We start from the raw sequence: 21,585 nt of genomic DNA, 5'->3' as shown, positions 1-21,585 counted from the left end.
ATATATATATATATATATATATATATATATATATATATGTAAATATATATATATATAATCCCCACTCCTCCTATATTTGCACTAGAGAATAGCTTATATTTAGATTGAATATTAACAAATGTTTTGCGAGAGATTTAAACCAACACTTTAATGTTTAAAATTAATATTATTAATTATGAAAAATATCTGCAACTTACACCAACAGCCACTCACGTATCACAAACTTTAGCTCACGCATTAGCTATTGTGCCGTACGGTGGGAAAAGATGGTCGTGGCTTTGGCTACGCCTCCGCTTCCTCCGCCACCGTCAATACGTCTCCGCCGCCCCTGCAGTTGCACTCTCCCTTCATCCGGCACTTCGACACCCAGCCGCCGCCCTGCTGTTATCCTTCCAGTTACAACTCTCTTCCTCTCTCTGTCGCTTTTTTACCCGCTTTCACTATTTGCGTTTGTATTTTATTTTTAGAAGATTCATTCTCAATTTTTGGCATGCCCACGTTCTTTCTAACACTACTGAATGTGGTTGTGGTCAAATGACAAAGAATTTGCTACATTTTTTATAAATAATTTAAATTTTAAAATTTATTTCAAAAGTAATTTAATTTTTTTTTCAAATATACCGCAATTCGAGTTTCGTAAGTACGGATCATGCTCCACGTGGAGTGTCCATCTCCACCGTCACCTTATCATCCTTCTCCACCTTATCTTATAAATAATTTAAATTTTAAAATTTATTTCAAAAATAATTAATTAATTTTTTCAAATGTGCCGCAATCCGTGCTTACGCAGCACGGATCTTGCTCCACGTGAGCATTATCCGTGCTTCGTAAGCACAAATGCTCCAACGCGGAGCATGATCCGTGCTTACGTAAGACGAAGCACGGATTCTCAATATTATATTGTTTTTCTTTACTTCTTTTTTTGTCGTTTCTTTTCCATCCGTTTATTTATTGAATGTTTCACGTAAATTCTGAATTTCTGAATCTTCACGTGATGTTCAATAATTGAAATCTAATTTTTCTTTGGTATTTTTCTCTTATATAATTGTTGTGAACTTCGACGAATGAGTTATCGATTTCATTTTCGAATCTGCATAAATTTTCTCTTAAATTTCATCGGCAAAATGTCTAACATCGATTTAGTATTATATTTTGGTGGTCATGTAGTTATCGATAATGGATCGGTTGAATATAGCATTTCATTTGTTCGATCGATACGAGTATTACGATCTATTAATTTGTTGGAGTTGGTTGAAGTTGTACATAAAATGTTAGGAATCGATCAAACGAATTTTTCTCTGAAGTTGTGAACAAAATATTTATTCATGGAGACATCATCTTGGCATGAAATTCAAGTCAATCTCGTTGATGATGATACTTTACAGTTTATAATGCAATGTGACAATATGCATATGTTGCATTTATATGTGGAAGAAAATTCAATTGAGCATCATGTTGGATTTGATGATCATGAATCCTACGTTCCACGTGCATCCGATTCAGGGTTCAATAACCAACCCGGTACTTCTACATATGGTGGTTTCCAGGATCTAGAATCTTATGTTCCACAGGTTACCGAAGGACTCGGTAATATAAATTTCGATGATGTTAAGTGGGTCTTGGGATCAATATATCAATGTCTCGTCGGAACAAAATCCTACTCCATATTGGCCGAATCCAACATTAGATACGAGTGCTCGTTGTCCGGGTCTGGCCACTGATGATGATATTTGTAGGAGTGATTCTGAACCAGATACGTCATATAGCGAGTTTGAAGAAGAAGAAGTGAATGATGACAATGAAGTGAATACATTTTCAAATCCTGATGAGGGGACATCATCTCGAAAACCACCTCGTGACACTTTATAGAGGCAGACCGTACCATTTCTTTCAAACACTTCTGAAATGCCATCATTTTTCAATAAATTTTTTGGGGAAGAGCCTTCTGTTTCTGTCGATGTACCTTCTGGAATGCAAACAAGCTATTATAATCCAGAAAGAAGTGAATTATGCGTTAATATGTTATTTAAAGATAAGAATGATCTTATTGCATCTTTGAAGGATTATTCAGTTAGAGTTGTCAAGCGTGAGTACCGTGTCGTGGATAACACACGCAGTTTATTGAAATTACATTGCAGAAATTATTCTTCTACGGTCATTTGTCGATGGAGACTTCGCGCTTCTTTGAAGGCCAAAACTGGTTATTGGAAAATAACAAAATATGGCGGGCCTCACACATGTATATCTATCTATGTTGGTATAGACCATAAGAATTTGAACAGTGATATGGTGACACATACGCTATTGGGAGTTGTTTGTTGTGATCCTTCGTACGAGATTAAGTTTATCATTGAAAATGTGAAAGATAAATATGGATATCAAATCTCGTATACGAAGGCATGATGAAGTTTGAAACGTGCTATGAAAATTGCTTATGGTAAATGAGAGAGCTCTGTTCAATTACTTCCAAAATATATGTGTGCTTTGTCCAAATATAATCCGGGAATAGCTGTGGACTAGAAGCATCTCAGAGCCAACACTGAAATGAGTAAGACACTGAACTATGTTTTCTGGGCATTCAGGCCGTGTGTAGATGATTTTCGGCATTGTCGAAAAAATAATTAGTGTCGATGGTACACACTTGTATACCAAATACAAGCACAAAATGTTGATCGCTGTTACTCTGGATGCGAACAATCAGGTTCTACCGCTAGCATTTGCTATTGTGGATGAAGAAACATCATATTCTTAGAAATTGTTCTTAGAGAACCTAGGAAGACATGTTGTTCGTGGTGAAAATGGTGCGTGTCTTATTTCTGATAGGCATAACGGAATCGTGCGAGCAGCTGAAGATATACCATATTTTCAACCTCCTTGTGGTGTGTATCGTTTTTGTTTGAGACATGTGTGTTCAAACTTTAATGCTAAATTCAAAGACGTGCATTTGAAATATTTATGCTGGGCGGCAGGAACACAAAATCAAATTTGTAAGTTTGAAGCAACAATGGAGGCAATCAAGCGAAAGAACATTTTGGCACACAGATAAATCGCCCATTTCTCATACTTCTGACATGCATAATCTGACCACAGCTGAATTTCCTGAACCATACGACCACCTCTTGTCACACGTTCAGTGAAATATTGTAAGCACCTCAGAAGTGTCAAGTGTACTATGGCAGATATAGGAAGTCTACGAGCACCCTTAAACACATTATTTAAACACTTCGACATATTGGTTGTCATCACCCCATGACGCCAACCACCGTCATGAGCCAAACTCAATTTCTCTTTCGCAATTACAGCCAAATATCTGTGCGCCAAAATATTCTTTTGCTTGATTGCCTCCATTGTTGCTTCTAACTTACAAATTTGATTTTGTGTTCCTGCTGCCCAGCATAAATATTTCAAATGCACGTCTTTGAATTTAGCATTAAAGTTTGAATACATATGTCTCAAACAAAAAACGATACACACTACAAGGAGGTTGAAAATATGGTATATCTTCAGCTGCTCGCACGATTCCGTTATGCCTATCAGAAATAAGACACCATTTTCACCACGAACATGTCTTCCTAGGTTCTCCAAGAATATGATGTTTCTTCATCCACAATAGCAAATGCTAGCGGTAGAACCTGATTGTTTGCATCCAGGATGACAAGGATCAACATTTTGTGCTTGTATTTGTTATATAAGTGTGTACCATCGACACTAATTATTTTTCGACAATGCCGAAACCCATTAACACACGGCTTGAATGCCCAGAAAACATAGTTCAGCGTCTTACTCATTTCAGTGTTGGCTCTGAGATGCTTCCACTCCACAGCTGTTCCCGGATTATATCTGGACAAAGCACACATATATTTTGGAAGGAATTGAACAGAGTTCTCCCATGTACCATAAGCAATTTCTATAGCACGTTTCAAACTTCGCCATGCCTTCGTATACGATATTTGATATCCATATTTATCTTTCACATTTTCGACGATATACTTAATCTCGTACAAAGGATCACAACGAACAACTCCCAATAGCGTATGTGCCACCATGTAACTGTTCAAATTCTTATGGTCTGTACCAACAGAGATAGATATACATGTGTGAGGCCCGTCATATTTTGTTATTTTCCAAGAACCAGTTTTGGCTTTCAAAGAAGCGCTAAGTCCCCATCGACAAATGACCATAGAAGAATAATTTCTGTAACGTAATTTCCATAAACTGTGTGTGTTATCCACGACACGGTACTCACGCCTGACAACTCTAACTGAATAATCTTTCACAGACGCAATAAGATCATTCTTATCTTTAAATAACATATTAACGCATAATTCGCCTCTCTCCAGATTATAATAGTTTGTTTGCATTCCAGAAGGTACATCGACAGAATCAAGTGGCTCTTCCCCACAAAATTTATGGAGAAATGATGACATTTCAGAAGTGTTTGAAAGAAATGGTACGGTCTGTCTTTGTAAAGTGTCACGAGGTGGTTGCCGAGATGATGTCCTCTTATCAGGATTTGAAAATGTATTCATTTCATCATCATCATTCACTTCTTCTTCTTCAGACTCGCTATATGACTTATCGAGTACAGAATCACTCCTACAAATATCATCATTAGTGGCCAGATCCGGAAAACGAGCACTCATATCTAATGTTAGATTCGGTCAATATGGAGTAGGATTTTGTTCCGACGAGACATTGATATATTGATCCCAAGATCACTTACATCATCGAAATTTATATTATCGAGTCCTTCAGTTGCCTGTGGAACATAAGATTCTAGATCCTGGAAACCACCCTATGTAGAAGTACCGGGTTGGTTAATAAACCCCGAATCTGATGCACGTGGAACTGCTCAATTGAATTTGTTTCCACGTATAAATGCAACATATGCATATTGTCACATTGCATTATAAACTGTAAAGTATCATCATCAACGAGATTGACTTGAATTTCATGCCAAGATGATCTCTCCATGAATGAATATTTTGTTCACAACTTCAGAGAAAATTTGTTGGATCCATTCCTAACATTTTATGCACAACTTCAACCAACTCCAACAAATTAATAGATCGTAATACTTGTATCGGTCTAAGAAATGGAAAGCTATATTTAACCGATCCATTATCGATAACTGCATGACCACCAAAATATAATACTACATGAAATTTGCGACAAAATTTATGCAGATTCAAAGAAGAAATCGATAACTCATTCGTCGAAGTTCACAACAATTAAATAGGAGAAAAATACCGAAGGAAATTTAGATTTCAATTATTGAACATCACGTGAAGATTCACAAATTCAGAATTCACGTGAAACATTCAGTAAATAAATGGATGTAAAAGAAACGACAGCAAAAAGACAAAATAAAGTAGGGAAAATGATATAATATTGAGAATCTGTGCTCCGTGCTACAACGTGGAGCATGATCCGTACTTACGAAGCACATATCTTGCTCCACGTTGGAGCGTCTGTGCTTCGTAAGCACAGATTGCGCTACATTTGAATTTTTTTTTAAAATTATTTTTGAAATAAATTTTAAAATCTAAATTATTTATAAAAAAAACCCTTCGCATCTTATGTCGAATCAAGATCTTATATCTTTCGGCAGACTTTAGTTGCATCTCATTTGAGATTTTTTTTTAATTATTACACGAGTAATTTTTTGTAGCAAATAAGAAAGTTTCATTCATTCAACGTCCACTGAGTTTCTTTAGCATTGTGAAAATATCATGAGAGTGTCATTCAGAATTTCAGATATGGGATTCTAAAATTATTTTTTTGCCACTTCTCTCTCTTTTCCTGAAATTTTTGCAATAAGCCGGGGCTCAGTGTTTGTGGTTGTTTGAGATTGTCTCTGTCAGGGCTTAGGAAACAACACAAATGACTATCAGAAATTAGACCTTATCTTGAAAGACTATGGGGTATCCAGTGTGATTGCAAAGGTTTCAAGAATCGATTGGCTGCGAAATGCTGCTGGTTTGGTGGACTCGAACTATTGGAAAGGCAGTCTTCAACCTAGACCAGTTCTTAATTGGTACTTTTCTTTTGTAACCTTCTATTTTCTAAATCTAAGTATTTGCATGCATATTTCATGTATTTTCTTATTTTGCATTTCATTGCAGGTATCTTAAGAGGGTTGAAGAAGCAGTATATGAAGCAAAAAAATTGGTTCCAGGTATTTGTAATCGCTTGCCAATTTTCATTAGAACGTTGCATCAAATTCGAAGCTGTTGCGATTAGCTCTGCGCCTCCACTTTTGTGCTTTTCAACCTGCATGTACTTTACCTTTGTTAAAATGGAATGCCAATTAGTTTGCCAAGGGAGTTCATGTGTAAAATATTTAACATCCTACATATGTTGTTCAGATGGATTAAAGAAAGAAAATGAATCCTAACGTTTATTCTCTAATATTTATTTGATTGCATCTATCCTTATTTTTATCTTTATAACCTCAAGTTTTGCAATTTAAATTTGTTTGTATTGTGATATGACCCAAGGGAAAAATTATTATTGGAATCTGTTGAAACCTGTCCTACCTTTTGAGCTTAAACCTCGTAATTCGATTTCTAACCAAAAAACAAGCTAATTTTAAATACATTACGTAATGAAGGCATTCCATTGTAGATTCAAGCATATCGTTGATTGGGCACTCAGCAGGAGGATGGCTGGCTCGTGTTTACTTGCAAGAATTTGGGGCATCAGATGTTTCTTTATTGTTGACATTAGGAACCCCACACCTGTATGTTATATTTCATTTTATTGAAATTATATCAGTTCTCTATGCCTTGTTACCCTTTGCTAGGAAGTGCTATGTTTTTGTATCTAAAATGGAATTCTACGTAGTTTTTCCCTTCATGAATATAACTGATCAATTAAATTCATGTTAGGGCACCGCCAAAAGGTGTATCGGGAGTAATCGATCAAACCAGGGGTCTCTTAAATTATGTTGAAAAAAATTGTGCAAAAGCCGTTTACTCTCCAGAACTAAGATATGTGTGCATTGCTGGCAGGTATTTGAAGCTTTGTCAATATTTATCCTTTTAGGATTATATCTAGACTATATTTGAGTAGCAATCACTGGATGCTGCAATGATGTTTATCCAGACTTCTGAAGCAGGCCGAATATAATATTCAGAGTTTTTACTCATTGACAGAATCATAATATTTTATAGTGGAGGTAAACCTTCATAAGTGATATATTATACAGTTGCTAAAGTTGTTATATACAGTGACTAAAGAAGGAAAGAAAAGTTACTGCAATAATATGAGGAATGCATCTTCTAAGCTTGGTTATTTGTGATTAAAGGAGGATTCATCACCCACCTTTAAAGGTTTTTGTATTAATAACGACTCCATAATGTGTGAACATAGCATTCAGGGCATGAGAGATTCCTTAAACGATTGGAATTAGATTGATAAATATACACATACAGAATCACACTTTTATTTCTTTGGGCTATATTCTGGGCATTTTTGCTGATTCAACGGAGGCACTTTCAAAACTACATTCCTGTGCTGGCTTCAGAAGTTGCTAAATCATCGGAGAAAAAATTGCTGAGGGAAGTAACAATCTGGTTATTGTTCCTATAACATAATTTATAGAGGGCACTCCATGCAAATATTTTGCAGAGAAAAGTTACTAAGTTAAGCTTTCACGACTGATAATGATTGTTAATACATGATACTATAACTGAGAGTCGGGACTGAAGGTATCATCCTCTTGGTTGTTTGGATGGTGATATCGGATATGTGCCAAAAAGAACTGAATATAAAAGCAGGAATCTGTAAAAACTTTTGCCCCCCTGATAAAATGGTCTGAACAGATTTGTGTGAATGGCAGGTACATTCAAGGGGTCCGTTTTCTTGGACTGAGTGATAACAATGATTCTGTAGATTTGATTGCACTTGACCAACAAGTTGGGGAAACGGTGGTAGTAAATACTTCGCTTCCAGCATCTGCCTCCTTGCAAGCTCGATTTATTGGTCAAGGATATAAACAGGTAAATGGTTGGCAACATTTAAAGTCCTGTTTTCTAGTTCCAATATTATTCCTGAAGAAAAGTTGTTTTCTTGGTTTTAGACAACCCCATTTTGCGTCATTTTGTGGCTTTCTTATCCTGTTTGGTATGTGATATCACTTGGAGAATGTATTAGGTTTGTGGGCTGGCAGATGTATGGGGAGATGGAGTCGTGCCAGAAATGTCTGCACATTTGGATGGTGCACTCAACATCAGTCTGGACGGAGTGTACCATTCGCCTGTAGGTTCCGACGATGAGAAAAGACCGTGGTATGGCTCTCCGGCTGTTGTTGAGCAATGGATACACCACCTACTTGACTAGCTACACAATTATTTTGCAGATGCAATTGGCAATTAGAATTAGTTAGTTTCCATGTGTTGTCTTTCATTTTCCTTCATCGAATGAATATAAACTGATCAAATGTCTCCACATACAGAATCAGATTTATCACGCTCTCATGTTCATTAATGACATTCTTTCCCATCAAAACCTCAAACATTTGCAGCACAGTGAAGTCACGATCACAGTTAGTAGCAAGTAAAAATTTGGTCATTTGAACTAATCGACCATACCAAAATAACTGAATTCCTTTGGTTTGATTACCGTGAAAAGTATGAATTAGGTCAATCGATCCAAACATGGTTTTCTCAGTTTGTGTTTGCTTGGTAGTGCAAATAATGCCCAGATTTAAAATTTAAACACGTCTAATCAGCCTGCCGACATCGGAAGCGCACAAGGGCGTAAGCTGTTCACGACATACTAAAACCAAAAGAGCATAACACTACAAGCACTAGAACGCTTACATGTACATGAAAGCCAACAACGAACAAAAGCCAACAACGAACACAGGTAAGATTAATCTGCTTGTTTTGTACATGATCTCCAGCTAACAAAGTATCACAAAGATTAAGCTTGAGATTTTACAAGGTTTCAACAAGGAAGATTGCCACGTACGATTAATCAGCGGTTAGTTATTCACGAAATGAGGAGAAAGCAGTTTTGTTATCTCTAAAAACCCGACCTTTTCCTTCCCGTTAAACAGAGCCTTGAGCTTCCCATCGCAAAAGATTTCTTTCTTGTTACTTGGGTTCTGTACACAAACACAGCAGTGTCACTAAACATTCTGGAAAGCAAAAATCAGAAATTCATCACATGATATTTCTTAACAAGTGGTTATGAAATTCAAAAGCATAAAGAACTAATACAAGGGAGTGTATTTTGTTCACAGGGCCATTACGATGACTATTGTTTTGGTTTTGTTTTTTATTTGAAAAACACAAGTAATACATACTTCTGCAAGGTCAACGTTAGCCTCATTAACGCGGAGGATGCGTGTTCCACACTGAACACAACACAAACAATGAATTGAAGATAAAGTATCCATATATTCTGATTCATGTACATTCTCATCCAACACATTTGTCACAGTTTTTAATTTCTGTGCTTATCAAGAGAAAACAACTGCTTGAGTGAAAAAGGTACAGATGCTCAATCAGCTTCATAATAAGTTGCCCAGACAAAAACTAGATCTATACGTAATTAGATTCATCACATAAAGGAGGAGAGTAACTATAGGCTACACTGCTCAAAAAGAAAGAAAAATTCAAAGCAATTTATGATTTCAATATACATTGAGGTCCACTTATACCCATGCACAGTTTGGCTATTGGAACACAGTGAAAGATCTATAATATTGAAATAATAAATTGAAAGTTATAGATAACATAACTATTTTTAACTCTAATTATTGTAAAATTTGAGTCAAACACGGGATGTCACAAAGATTTGGAGTCCTATATGACGCACCAAATGGTGCCCTAGAGTTTCAAGCAGATGATACATGCAAAGTTTTATCTTTAACCATACAAAGAAAACATGTCATAAAAAGAACAAGGCTACAACCTAAAGTAGTTTTTAGAATAGCACACGCTTCGAATAACATCAATACATTTAGGAGTCACGTTACTACAGTAGCATGAAAAATATTTTATTTATGTTTTTTCTTTTCTTCCCTCCCATTCAATCAAATCTCACAAATACTCGCACCCCAAAAGGGAAAAAATCGAAATACAGCCAAATTTTATATCGCAAATCATAACTGTCAAAAGAACACAACACTTGGAATACAGACTCAAGATCATGCCTTACTGAAGCAAAGAGTCATGGGTGATGATATTTTAAACTTCACACTTATTACAATTATCACATCATCTTACGCTTAATGTGGAACTTACATGCCACAATGTTCAAAATGTAAGGAAATATGAATGACTGTGACCTCTAATGTGCTTTTAAGCGTCAAAGGTGAAGTACCCAAAAGAAGAAAGGCAAGTGAAATTAGATACATAAGAACCCATAGTGATACCTGTAGATTATGCAGCTTGATATAACCCCAAACTTTCTTAAGAGCTTCAGCACGAGAAATTTCTGAGGCACCCACAAAGTTACGCAGTGTGGGGGACACTGGCTTTGCTTTCAACAACCCCGTAGGCGAACTCTTCTTGTCCTTAGTACCGGCGGCAGCTGCGGCGGGTTTATTGCTGGAGGCGGAGATGTTGGGTTTCGGAGAAGGGGCAGCGGCGGACTTGGCGGCGGAATACAAGGCCCTGCAGCCCCGGAAAAGCCCAGAAGTAGGCGCCATTGGAATTTCTTCAATTTGATCTGTGCGTGATGCAGAGAGTGTTGACCGGCGAATTTAGGGTTTATTCAAAGTGGAATACTCTACATCACTGCTATATCAGACATATTTTTTTTATTAAAAAAAACATTATTTATTTAATAAATAAAGTATTTTTTATTTTTTAGTATTTAAAATAATTAATTAATTAAACATATTTAAATCATTTCCAACAAAAAATGGTAAAAATATAATAGCACTTTACTTGTGAACTTTTTTAAAAAATAATATAAAAATAAAAAATAATTAAAAATATTTCTCTTTCAAAACTTATACAAAAGCAGTACCAGTGTTTTCCGGATTTTTATTTATTTATTTTTAAAAATCTATTTTAATTAAAAAAATAATATAGAAAAAAAAAACCGAATTATTATGAATTTGTAACTGCCTATCAGATTTTGATCACTTTTTTATTCATGCGCAAATAACACAACATTTTTTTGCTATATAATTGAGAGTTACGATTTATCATTTTTTTAAGACAAAAACTTGTGTGAAATGGTCTCACGGGTCGTATTCGTGAGACGAATCTCTTATTTGAGTCATCAATGAAAAATTATTACTTTTTATGCTAAGAGTATTAGTTTTTATTATGAATATGGGTAGGGTTGACCCGTCTCACAGATTAAGATCCGTGAGACGGTCTCACATGAGATCCACTCTTTTTTTAAACAACATCAATGCAAATGTAATTAGGTCTCTTGTAAGACGGTCTCACAAATCTTTATCCGTGAGACGAGTCACCCTACCGATATTTACAATAAAAAGTAATACACATAACATAAAAAGTAATATTTTTTATGAATGACCCAAATAAAAGATTTGTCTCACAAAATACGATTCGTGAAACCGTCTCATACAAGTTTTTGCCAACATATATTTGATTTTTGAGCTAACAACAAGCAGTATTTGGTTGTTTTAGTAATTTACGTACAAAATATTTATTACATTTTTATGAATATTAAAAAATTTATTTTGTAATATTCTGATAACATTTTTCATTAATTTCACGTTGTAATGTTATTCTTTCATTTATCACCAATTTCATAGGATCACTTTTGAAAATAATTTTATTAATTAATATTTTTTATAAAGGTATTATTTGTTGTTACAATATTAAAATTATTATTTGTAATTTATTTTATTACTCTTATAATGAATGCATGCATGTTTTTTTTACATATAATATAAAAAAATTATTTTTTAATGGATTATTTAGATTAAATCATATTTATATTTAGATTAAACATAACACATAAAATTTGTGATCCAAGATTTTTTTTTTCTTGGATTCCACCTTTTTATTTTTTAAATTATTTTATTATTGAACCTACTATCTCATTTGTGACAAAAATATATATGACTAAAATAAAACTTATTTATATAAGTTAGAAAATTAAGCGATTAGTTTAAAATATTTTAAAAATTAATTTTAAAATGAAACCATACTTTTTATTATTATTCTTATAATAAAAATATATTTTAATAATGATAATAGTAATAAATTATATGAGTACATATATTATTAATAAATGTTTTTCATTATCCTCATTAACGAGAATTCCCTTTATTATTTTTATTAATGTATACGGTTAGTGATTATTGTTTTTTTCCCTTAATTTCTTTGAAATTACTTATTAATTTATTATTATTATTATTATTATTATTATTATTATTATTATTATTATTATTATTATTATTATTATTATTATTGTAATTACAAAGATATTAATTTATTGTAATTACAAAGATATTAATTTATTTCATTTATTTGAAATTACTCATTGTTATAAAAATATCTTATTTGAATTTATTTATTGTAATAAATATATTTATTTTTTTATATGACATTATATCTTAATTTTTCCTTCATACATGAATATAGTGAGGGCCTATTCTATGTAATTAGCAATGTCATTATTGAAGATGCGAGAGTTGGATATAACATTTCCGCAAGTAGGCCCATGAAAATCCCATGATTTATTATATTTTCTTAATTGGTGAATTATATGTGTCGCACGCTCCAGATCAACCCATCAAAATTTTGCATAAAATTGTCGACAAAATATTCTCACAGTGCGATATCTCGTTACATTGAATACATGTATATATCATAGATGATGATTTATGTTTGATTTTCCCATACTAGATTGCTTATACTTATATGTTGAATTATCGTCAATATCACAAAACGTAAGTGATTACGATTTTTATACATTCATTACAGTCATAGCGCAAGGTTTGGAAACAATAAGTTTAATTGATCAAGCAGGACCTTCTACAGATCACGTTGATGGACATTCAACTCGTTAGATTATGAGATTAACACAAGGCCTTGGGATTACCATATCACGTCTCCCACCAAAGAAGATTACACATGGGGGACAAATAGAACAAGACAACGATATTTTACTTCAGGGGATCGGGACCATCATATTACGGTTTCCTCATAAATTGATGTTGCATTAGGGTCTAATAGAACACAACCATGAGATGTAAATTCACGAGGTCATGAAGAAAATACCACAAATATTAGACCTTTCGATAGTTCTACTATGACTGCAAATATTTCAACCCCAGTTATAGAACACATGCCTGAGTAGCGATGATGATTACAAAACACAGTTCTCGACATGTCATGAGTAACAATGATTTTTTTGGATGCTCCATCCATTGATGGAGGAGATGATGAGCATGTTGACAACGCAAATGAAGGCATATCTTCGTGTGTTCTGATCCCAGGAGCAACACTTACACATAAATTTCCTAATGCACCGTAGCCACAATTACATGAAATTCTACAATTTTTCAATATAGTATATGACAAACAAATTGAAGATTCATTTGTTCTTCTTTCAGCAACGCGAAAAAAGTATTATAATCCTGACATGACAGAGCTTACTGTGAAAAATATTTTTTACGAGCACAAGTTATTTAATAGCTTCCATCAAGGATTTCTCTGTTCGAGTTTTGAGACTTCAATATATCGTTGTCCAAATTTTCACAATAATTTGGAATGTCAAATATAAGAACTGATCCGAAGGTGGCAATTATAGGTGTGGACTTTGAGAATCATTGAAACAAAAATTTGGTTATTTAATGATCACAAAATATGGTGATGATCACACATGCATATATAGTCAATTGAGTATAGTTCACCACACCTTGACATCAACATGATAGCTAGCACACGTTTGAGAATCATGTGTTGTGATCCTGCATATGAGATAAAGTATGTGTAAGAGACCATTAAATCAAAATATGGTTATGATATATCGTACGCTAAGGTACGTTAGAGTTTGAAGCGCAAGGTAGAGATCATTTATGATACATGAGAAAAAAAAATTTGTATTTTGCTCTCTAAATATATGAGTGCTCTGTCAAAGTACGAATTTTTATAAAGTGGAAGCACCTTTGACCTTACTACCATCCACTTAAAATAACTTTTTATTTTGGGCCTTCAAGCCATGTATAGATGATATTCGACATTGTTGCAACATAATCAGTGTATGGTACCAATATGTACACCAAGTATAAGCGTAAACTACTCATAACATTAATTTCGGATGCTAATAACAAGGTTTTACCTCTTGCATTTGCGTGTTTGTGGGGACTCGGACGCTAATCACGATCTTAATCATCATTGGGACTAATTAATCAATTATAAAACAGGGTCTAAATTTTTATTTTTTTTTTTTAAATACAAAGCGGAAACGTAATGTAATTAACTCAATTACATAAACATGAACATACACTTCTTGTGTTATCTACACAATTAAACTAGGTTCAACTATAAATCAAAGCTGAATCCTAAGTTGTTGCAAAGCCCGGATCTCCACGCTATCTATCTTCTCTCATCCTCTTCTTGACCCTGATCCAGCCCCATCTGTTGTCATGCACACATACAAAACAAGACAACAGCCGGATAACTCCGGTGAGAATGAATCCCAGTATAAACAATGTATACATGCGATCATATATAAAAACATATATAAAAGCATAATAACAAATATTCATAACATGTCTCAAATCAGAAACATAAATCAATATCAAACACTGAATCATACTCAGACTCAGACTCGACTCAAACAACGCGTCGTCTCAGACTCGACTCAACTCTATCCTAGGGATCCCGATGTCTGAATAATGATAAATATACCGAATCTCAGTCGCTAGGAATGAATCAATCCCTAAACGGCATCGATATAATTCATATATCCAGTATCTGGGCGAATCAGCCGCAGATTGACGAATCAGTCAAGAATTAGGCGAATCAGCCAATAACCAGACGAATCAGTCAGTAATTAAGCGAATCAGCTTAAGTTTAGACGAATCAGTCCATCACTAGGCGAATCAGCCAGTGACTAGGCGAATCAGCCCATAACCAGACGAATCAGCCGGTGACTAGGCGAATCAGCCTATGACTCAACGACTCAGTAATCAATACATGCATTCAGTATCTAAGCAAATCAATCGATGACTAGCGAATCAGCAGTCATTACATGCAGTGACTATAACTCAATAGACTACATATCTCAATCTTATCATATATCAGCTATAAATCAATAGACTACAATCATAAGTCTCATCAATTGCAAATATCAATGCAATAAATGAAAGTATGTGATTTAGGGAAACTCGAGTCAAACCTCACTCGAGTTGTGTAATCCCAACTCAACATTAATTTATACCTTTCACTCTGATACTCTGACGCTGTCGAAGTCTCGAACCCCAAGCCTGTCAATACTCAATCTGACAACAACAATATCGAGGGTACGATATCAATACACCACTCAATCAATACTGGGTATAATCAGAATTTAATCAAATTCTGTTTCAATATCATAACGTCATAATTTCAATATATCCAGCCCTACCATATCAGTCAGATATCAATCCCAACATCTCATAATCAAGAACAATTCAATTCTGATATCAAATCAACTCCAAAATTCATAACAATTCCATATGATATTTATTCTTCAGTCCAGTTCCGATTATACGATGTCTAATATGCCAAGAACATCATATATGAATCATATCAGATTCTGACAATACCATAATTTCAAATCTTAACAAAACGTAACAAAACTTACGTCCTGTAATAGCTATCGTTGCTAGGAACACGGTGTAGTACTCGAATTCAAAATCAGACGGACGGATTTCTCGCAAAAGGCGTAAGGATTTTGCAATCCCTTCCTCGGCCCTTTCTCTGAATTTCTCTCTTTTCATTCTGAGAGAATTCGTGCATGTTTATATATATATATATATATATATATATATATATATATATATATATATATATATATATATATATATATATATATATACATGCAAAACGCCGAGTGGCACTTCCTTCACGCGACACGCCTCGCGCTCGAGCGGTAAGAAAGTACCGCTCGGGCGCGAGCTCGGCGCTCGGGCGGTGACAATCTGCCGCCCGGGCGCGAGGTTCTCTGTCCGGATGCTCCTCCATTGGCGCTCGAGCGGTACTATTCTACCGCTCGGGCGCCACCTCTTCTGCCCGAGACTCTTCTTTGTTGAACATTGGCGCTCGGGCGGTCTCTTTCTACCGCTCGGGCGCCACATGTTCTGCCCGAAAATCACATAACTCATATGTGTTACCCAATTTGGTCTCGGAGTGGTCCAACTATACTCATATCCGTTCCTTATCAATAAATCAGCTCAGATTACGTTAATCATTTCAGATTACATTAATCAAATTCTTGGGCATTACAGTGTTGATGAAGAGAATTACGAGTTTTGGCATTGGTTCCTAAGAAATTTTTCACAACATGTTACAAGCGGTTGATTATGTGTGTGCCTTATATTTTATAGACACGCGGGTATAACAAGTGCAGTGCAATATCTCCCTGACTTCAAAACCCCTCGTGGGGTCTAACATTTTTGTTTGAAGCATGAATGCTCTAATTTCAACAGTAAGTTCAAAAACATTCATTTGAAGGAGTTTAAAAACATTCATTTTAAGGGCTTACGTTGGGAAGCAGGACGCAACACCAAATTGGAAATTTTAATGCCATAATGGAAGCAATAAAAATAAAAAATGCAGCAGCTTTCACTTATTTGTTAAACATCCAAAAAATAGAAACGGTCATTGGCTAATGATGGTGGATGGAGACGAGGGATAACTACGACAGACATATCTTACTGTATTAATGGTGTGTCGTAGGGAGCTTGACATCTCTTTATAACCACGATAGTGGAATTGACCTTATAATGATGCGTGCACTATTTCGTACAACACTGAACAAGGAGTCAAAAAATGATGGAAAAAAAATCAATCATGGACTAATTATGCTTACTGAAATTTGATATCTGGTCAAAAATTCAATCGAACATCGAGTAGTAAAATTTGTCCAAATGGATCAAACAACATCCGTTACAACATGAGCAAGATCAGGCCATCATCATCACATACAAGTTGTTAACATTTCTACACGTGATTGCACATAAGGAAAATTGACAATATTCGGAACTCCTAGTTCACATGTTATACGTGTAGCAAAATTTTTTGGATTATGATAGGATCGATTTGGAGGATAATCGTTGAGCTAAAAATAGCTCTGTTATTGAAATATTGAACACCAAAAAATTAAATCGAGTTTGGTTTTCAAACCAAGCGGAAGAAATCAAAACAATCATTCGTAGAATCCAATTAAACATTTATAAAATATTTAAAAGATATGCAAGTTGAATGAGTAAACATTTTGGCTGAATCATTTTATCAACACTTGGTAAACAATATTTTGATATTTGAAGAACACATAATATGCTTCAACAATACATCTAAAACAATAGAAATGATAAGTAAATGCAATATGTAAATAGACACAAATTTATTTATGGATGTTCAGAAATTAACAACTCCTACATCACCCTTTCTTCCCCCTTGAAAGAATATACTAGAAGGCTTTGATTTAACAATTTTTTTGTACAAACCCATTTAAACTAATGAATTATCTCTTGCCTAATTGAAACTCCTAGTACACTGTCGATTCTAGGCCGCAACCTCACAATCCGCATAATATTTAACATCTCTTATGCCAAGACTACAAATATAATATTTAATGTCTTTGTGTGAAGAATCACTCAACTAAAATTTGAAACTCAACTCTCATGTATGTGTGTGAGTGATTGTGTGTGACGATTTAATCCTTTACAGTGCATTTATCTCTCAAATGTATCCTCACTTATTGGGCTTGCTCTCATTCTAGGTTACTCATCTTTGAATCCACTTCAAAAGCTTGTATTTGATCTTCAAGATGTATTTATAGGCTCCAATAATGATATATACGTTAGATATAAGAATATGACCGTTTATAAAGTTTTTGTACTGTTTCTGATATTGAAACAGTCAATTCTATCTTGATGTACATTTTTGCAAGCTAAACTGGTCATTTAGTTTTGCTCCTGGTCAATTGGTTCAGTTTGGCTCTGCTCAACTGGTTCTGTAATGCCCGGAAATTTTAATCCTAGTAATCTGTAATTATGGGATTATAATTTGATATGATTATGAAAGGATTAATTGGGACACGAAATAAGATTAAATATGAAGGGTGCAATCTTTGGACAGAACTAGTGGCGCCCGAGCGGTAAGAAATGACCGCCCGAGCACCAAAGTTCCATAAAAGCACGTCTTGGACAGAAGATGTGGCGCCCGGGCAGTAGTTTGTGACCGCCCGAGCGCCAAAGTGCATTCGGAAAATTCTTGGACAGAGAGTGCCGCGCTCGAGCGGTATTTTCTTGCCGCCCGAGCGCCGACCGAAAGTCAAGAAAAACAAGCCACGTCGCTTTACATGCAAACTTGATATATATATATACATATATATATATATATATATATATATATATATAGTATGTATATGTATACAAGCAACTTAATCCTTCAGAAACGAGAGAAAAGGGTCGAGGGAGGTTTAAGAAAAATCCTTACGCCTTTTGTGAGAAATCCGTCCATCTGATTTTGAATCCGACTTTGGTACCGAATTCCTATCGACGTAGGCTACAACTGGACACAGACTGTGAATTCAGGAATTTGACTGAACCAGAAACCGACAAAAGAAAGGTATAAGTCAATGTGGTATTGGGAGATCGACTTGAGTCGGTTAGACTTGAGTTTCCCTAAATCACATACTTTACTTTATTGCATTGATATTGCATTGATTTGATTGATATACTTGTTCTATTGATTATAGATAGCAGGTATTAGACGAGTCGTCTTATGACAGAAGTGTCCTGATAGTGGTGGGATCACCACGGGCACATTGCACGATGTCATGAGATATTGTATTGGCGGAAGTGTCATAGTCTGCTACTGGATAATTGGCTATCGATGTGGATAGAATTATAGTTCATTCTATTACTGGTGATCAGTATTGTATCGATGTGGATAGAATTATAACTTCTTCTATTACTGTTGATCGATGTTATATCGATGTGGATAGAATCAAAGTTTCTTCTATTACTGGTGATCCATGCTATACTGATGTGGATAGAAACAGAGCTTCTTCTATTACTGGTGATCGATATGGAATGCCAATGTCTGGAAACCGGGATCCCTATGCTAGGATTGAATCTAGTCTGAGTCGTGGAGTCACGAGCCTTTGTCGACAGTTTGATATTGATTATGTTTCAGATATTGATACATATCTTTGTTACCTGATTACATGTTTTATATTTGTTTATATGATTGCATGTTTCGTTGATTTATACTGGGATTATATTCTCACCGGAATTATCTGGCTGTTGTCTTGTCTGTATGTGTACATGACAACAGGTGGGACAAGTTCAGGGTTGAGGAGATGAAGAAAGATCGTGATTAGAGTGGAGATTCCGGACTTTGATTTTGATGTATAATAGGGTTTGAACACTTGACATTAGTTGTTAAACCTTAGTTTAGTTTGAATGCATGCAGTACAGGACTTGTATTGTATTTTATATACTGAGATGTATATATGTTTGATGTCACTACGTTCCGCATTTAAAAAAAAAAAAAATTAGACCCTGTTTTATAATTGATTAATTAGTCCCAATAATGATTAAGAACTGGATTAGCGTCCGGGTCCCCACAGGTTCACTTTTTCTCCTCTGCTCAACTGAAAATAGTCAACTGGACCTGCTCAACTTCACTTGCTCATGCTCAACTAATTGTTGTTTTCGGGCAATCAGTTGGTTTTGCAATCACCCGTTTGCTTAGATAACATCTGATTTAGCCAACAGACGTGAAGTATGACTTGTCCCAAATTGAGTTTTCTATTCAGTTTTATTGGCGGCTTTTCATTTGAATTATTGAGCTGTGAGATATCATTAAAGTACCGAAACTTGCCAGATTTTCAGTTTGGCTAAATTCGAGTTTCAGCTTCCATATTGACTTAACAATTTCATACTTGAGTAAAAATATATTAGAAATACAATAAAAAGTTTTGTTATCATCAAAATAAAAATTGTTAGGGTTTTTAAACCCAACATATTAGATATTGCACGGCTTCTACAACCATGATTTACACTTAGCGAATATGTGGATATATATGATGACAGATTATACCATGTTCATGATGTACAATATTGGGATGAACCTACATTCCAATTACAATACAATATTGTTCGTCAAGAAATGAGGCATGCTAGTAGAGATCGCACAATAGACATAAAAAAATGAGATGGATCAAGTATCATCGAGGGAGAGACAACCTGGGAGTAAAACATCTACAATGACATATTGTACTAAGTTTTTACTTTATAAAATTTGAACTGATTTGAAACGTCTGGTATTCATTTCCTTAAAAAATGCTAGAATTTTTTTTCTTATCTTTAATCTCCATAATTCAAAATATACATATATATACTTTAAAATACCTTGACACCATTTTGAAAATAAAACAACCAACTAACATTTGAAATTAAAAGAAAAATAGTTTAAAGATAAAACCATCCAGCATTTTACCAAAACCTAAACCATTATTTGAAAAGCATAGCTCATACTATAACCTCTCAAAAACCACTTATAGACATAAATAAAAAGTTGTAAAAATATCTTTAACATAACTTAAAATCATAATTCATAACTAGTGCGGAAAACTAGCGTCGGTCCTCGGGTTATGTGCACATTCAGTCCAGCAAAGTCAAACATCAAGACCTCCATTATCATTATTATCATAATTACCTGCATCAATCACACTTAGTGAGTCTAAAGACTCAACACACCATAATCTTGATAACAAACACTACATATACAGATCACATGCAACAGTGAAAAATAATTGTACTTAAAATATCGTTTTCATGAAGATGCAAAAACTTTAAACATAACCATTTTCATGATGCATAAACTTTAAACGTAAACATTTCCATAACCTTTTCATAAACATTTTCGTAAACTTTTTCATGTCATCATAAACATATTCATATGAACATGCATAACTTAAACCTCAACCTTTTTCTTGATATCATATATCCTTTCATCATAAGCATATACATTTTTCCTTTTTATCATTTCATATCATATATCCTTTCATCATGAGCACACATTTTTTCCTTTTATTGAATTCAGATCGTTAATTGTGACTTTCCTCGTCCTCAAAAATTCGATGGATCCATCTATCATGTAACCACAGTACTGGGTGGCGGGGATATCAGCGACATTCTCACTCATTAACTGAGCCTTGGCCTATCCTCATCGAATAAAAATACGATCGTCAGGCTCTCTCTGGGGCTTTCTCCCATAGACGTGCTCCCTCTGGGGTCTTCTCTCGTAAATGGTTCCTTATGAGGCATTTTCTCTCACGATATCCCCATTCTTATCCTAATATCCTCAATAGTCACAATTACTTCACCTCCTCCAATGTTTCACATTTTTTCATCACTTT

The 21,585-nt window shown here is 34.7% G+C and overlaps 2 protein-coding genes across 2 annotated transcripts; one reads left to right on the top strand and one right to left on the bottom strand.

Moving 5' to 3' along the window:
* The first annotated feature begins 184 nt into the window (after window positions 1-184).
* On the top strand, window positions 185-8,472 carry LOC140814200 (uncharacterized). Its single transcript, XM_073173103.1, has 7 exons — window positions 185-395; window positions 5,865-6,037; window positions 6,126-6,178; window positions 6,628-6,742; window positions 6,891-7,013; window positions 7,844-8,003; window positions 8,158-8,472. Exons 1-7 carry the CDS (start codon window positions 267-269, stop codon window positions 8,341-8,343), a joined length of 939 nt encoding a protein of 312 aa, XP_073029204.1. The 5' UTR covers window positions 185-266; the 3' UTR covers window positions 8,344-8,472.
* A 379-nt stretch (window positions 8,473-8,851) lies between these two features.
* LOC140815223 (upstream activation factor subunit UAF30-like) lies at window positions 8,852-10,762 on the bottom strand. Its single transcript, XM_073174346.1, has 2 exons — window positions 10,388-10,762; window positions 8,852-9,112 (listed from the first exon to the last, which is right to left on the bottom strand). The coding sequence occupies exons 1-2, from the start codon at window positions 10,661-10,663 to the stop codon at window positions 8,990-8,992; spliced, it is 399 nt and encodes a 132-aa protein (XP_073030447.1). The 5' UTR covers window positions 10,664-10,762; the 3' UTR covers window positions 8,852-8,989.
* Window positions 10,763-21,585: the final 10,823 nt, after the last annotated feature.

This window comes from Primulina eburnea, chromosome 15 (genome assembly GCF_022965805.1).
Source record: "Primulina eburnea isolate SZY01 chromosome 15, ASM2296580v1, whole genome shotgun sequence".
Classification (NCBI taxonomy): domain Eukaryota; kingdom Viridiplantae; phylum Streptophyta; class Magnoliopsida; order Lamiales; family Gesneriaceae; genus Primulina; species Primulina eburnea.
This window is presented reverse-complemented; position numbering and strand designations above follow the sequence as displayed.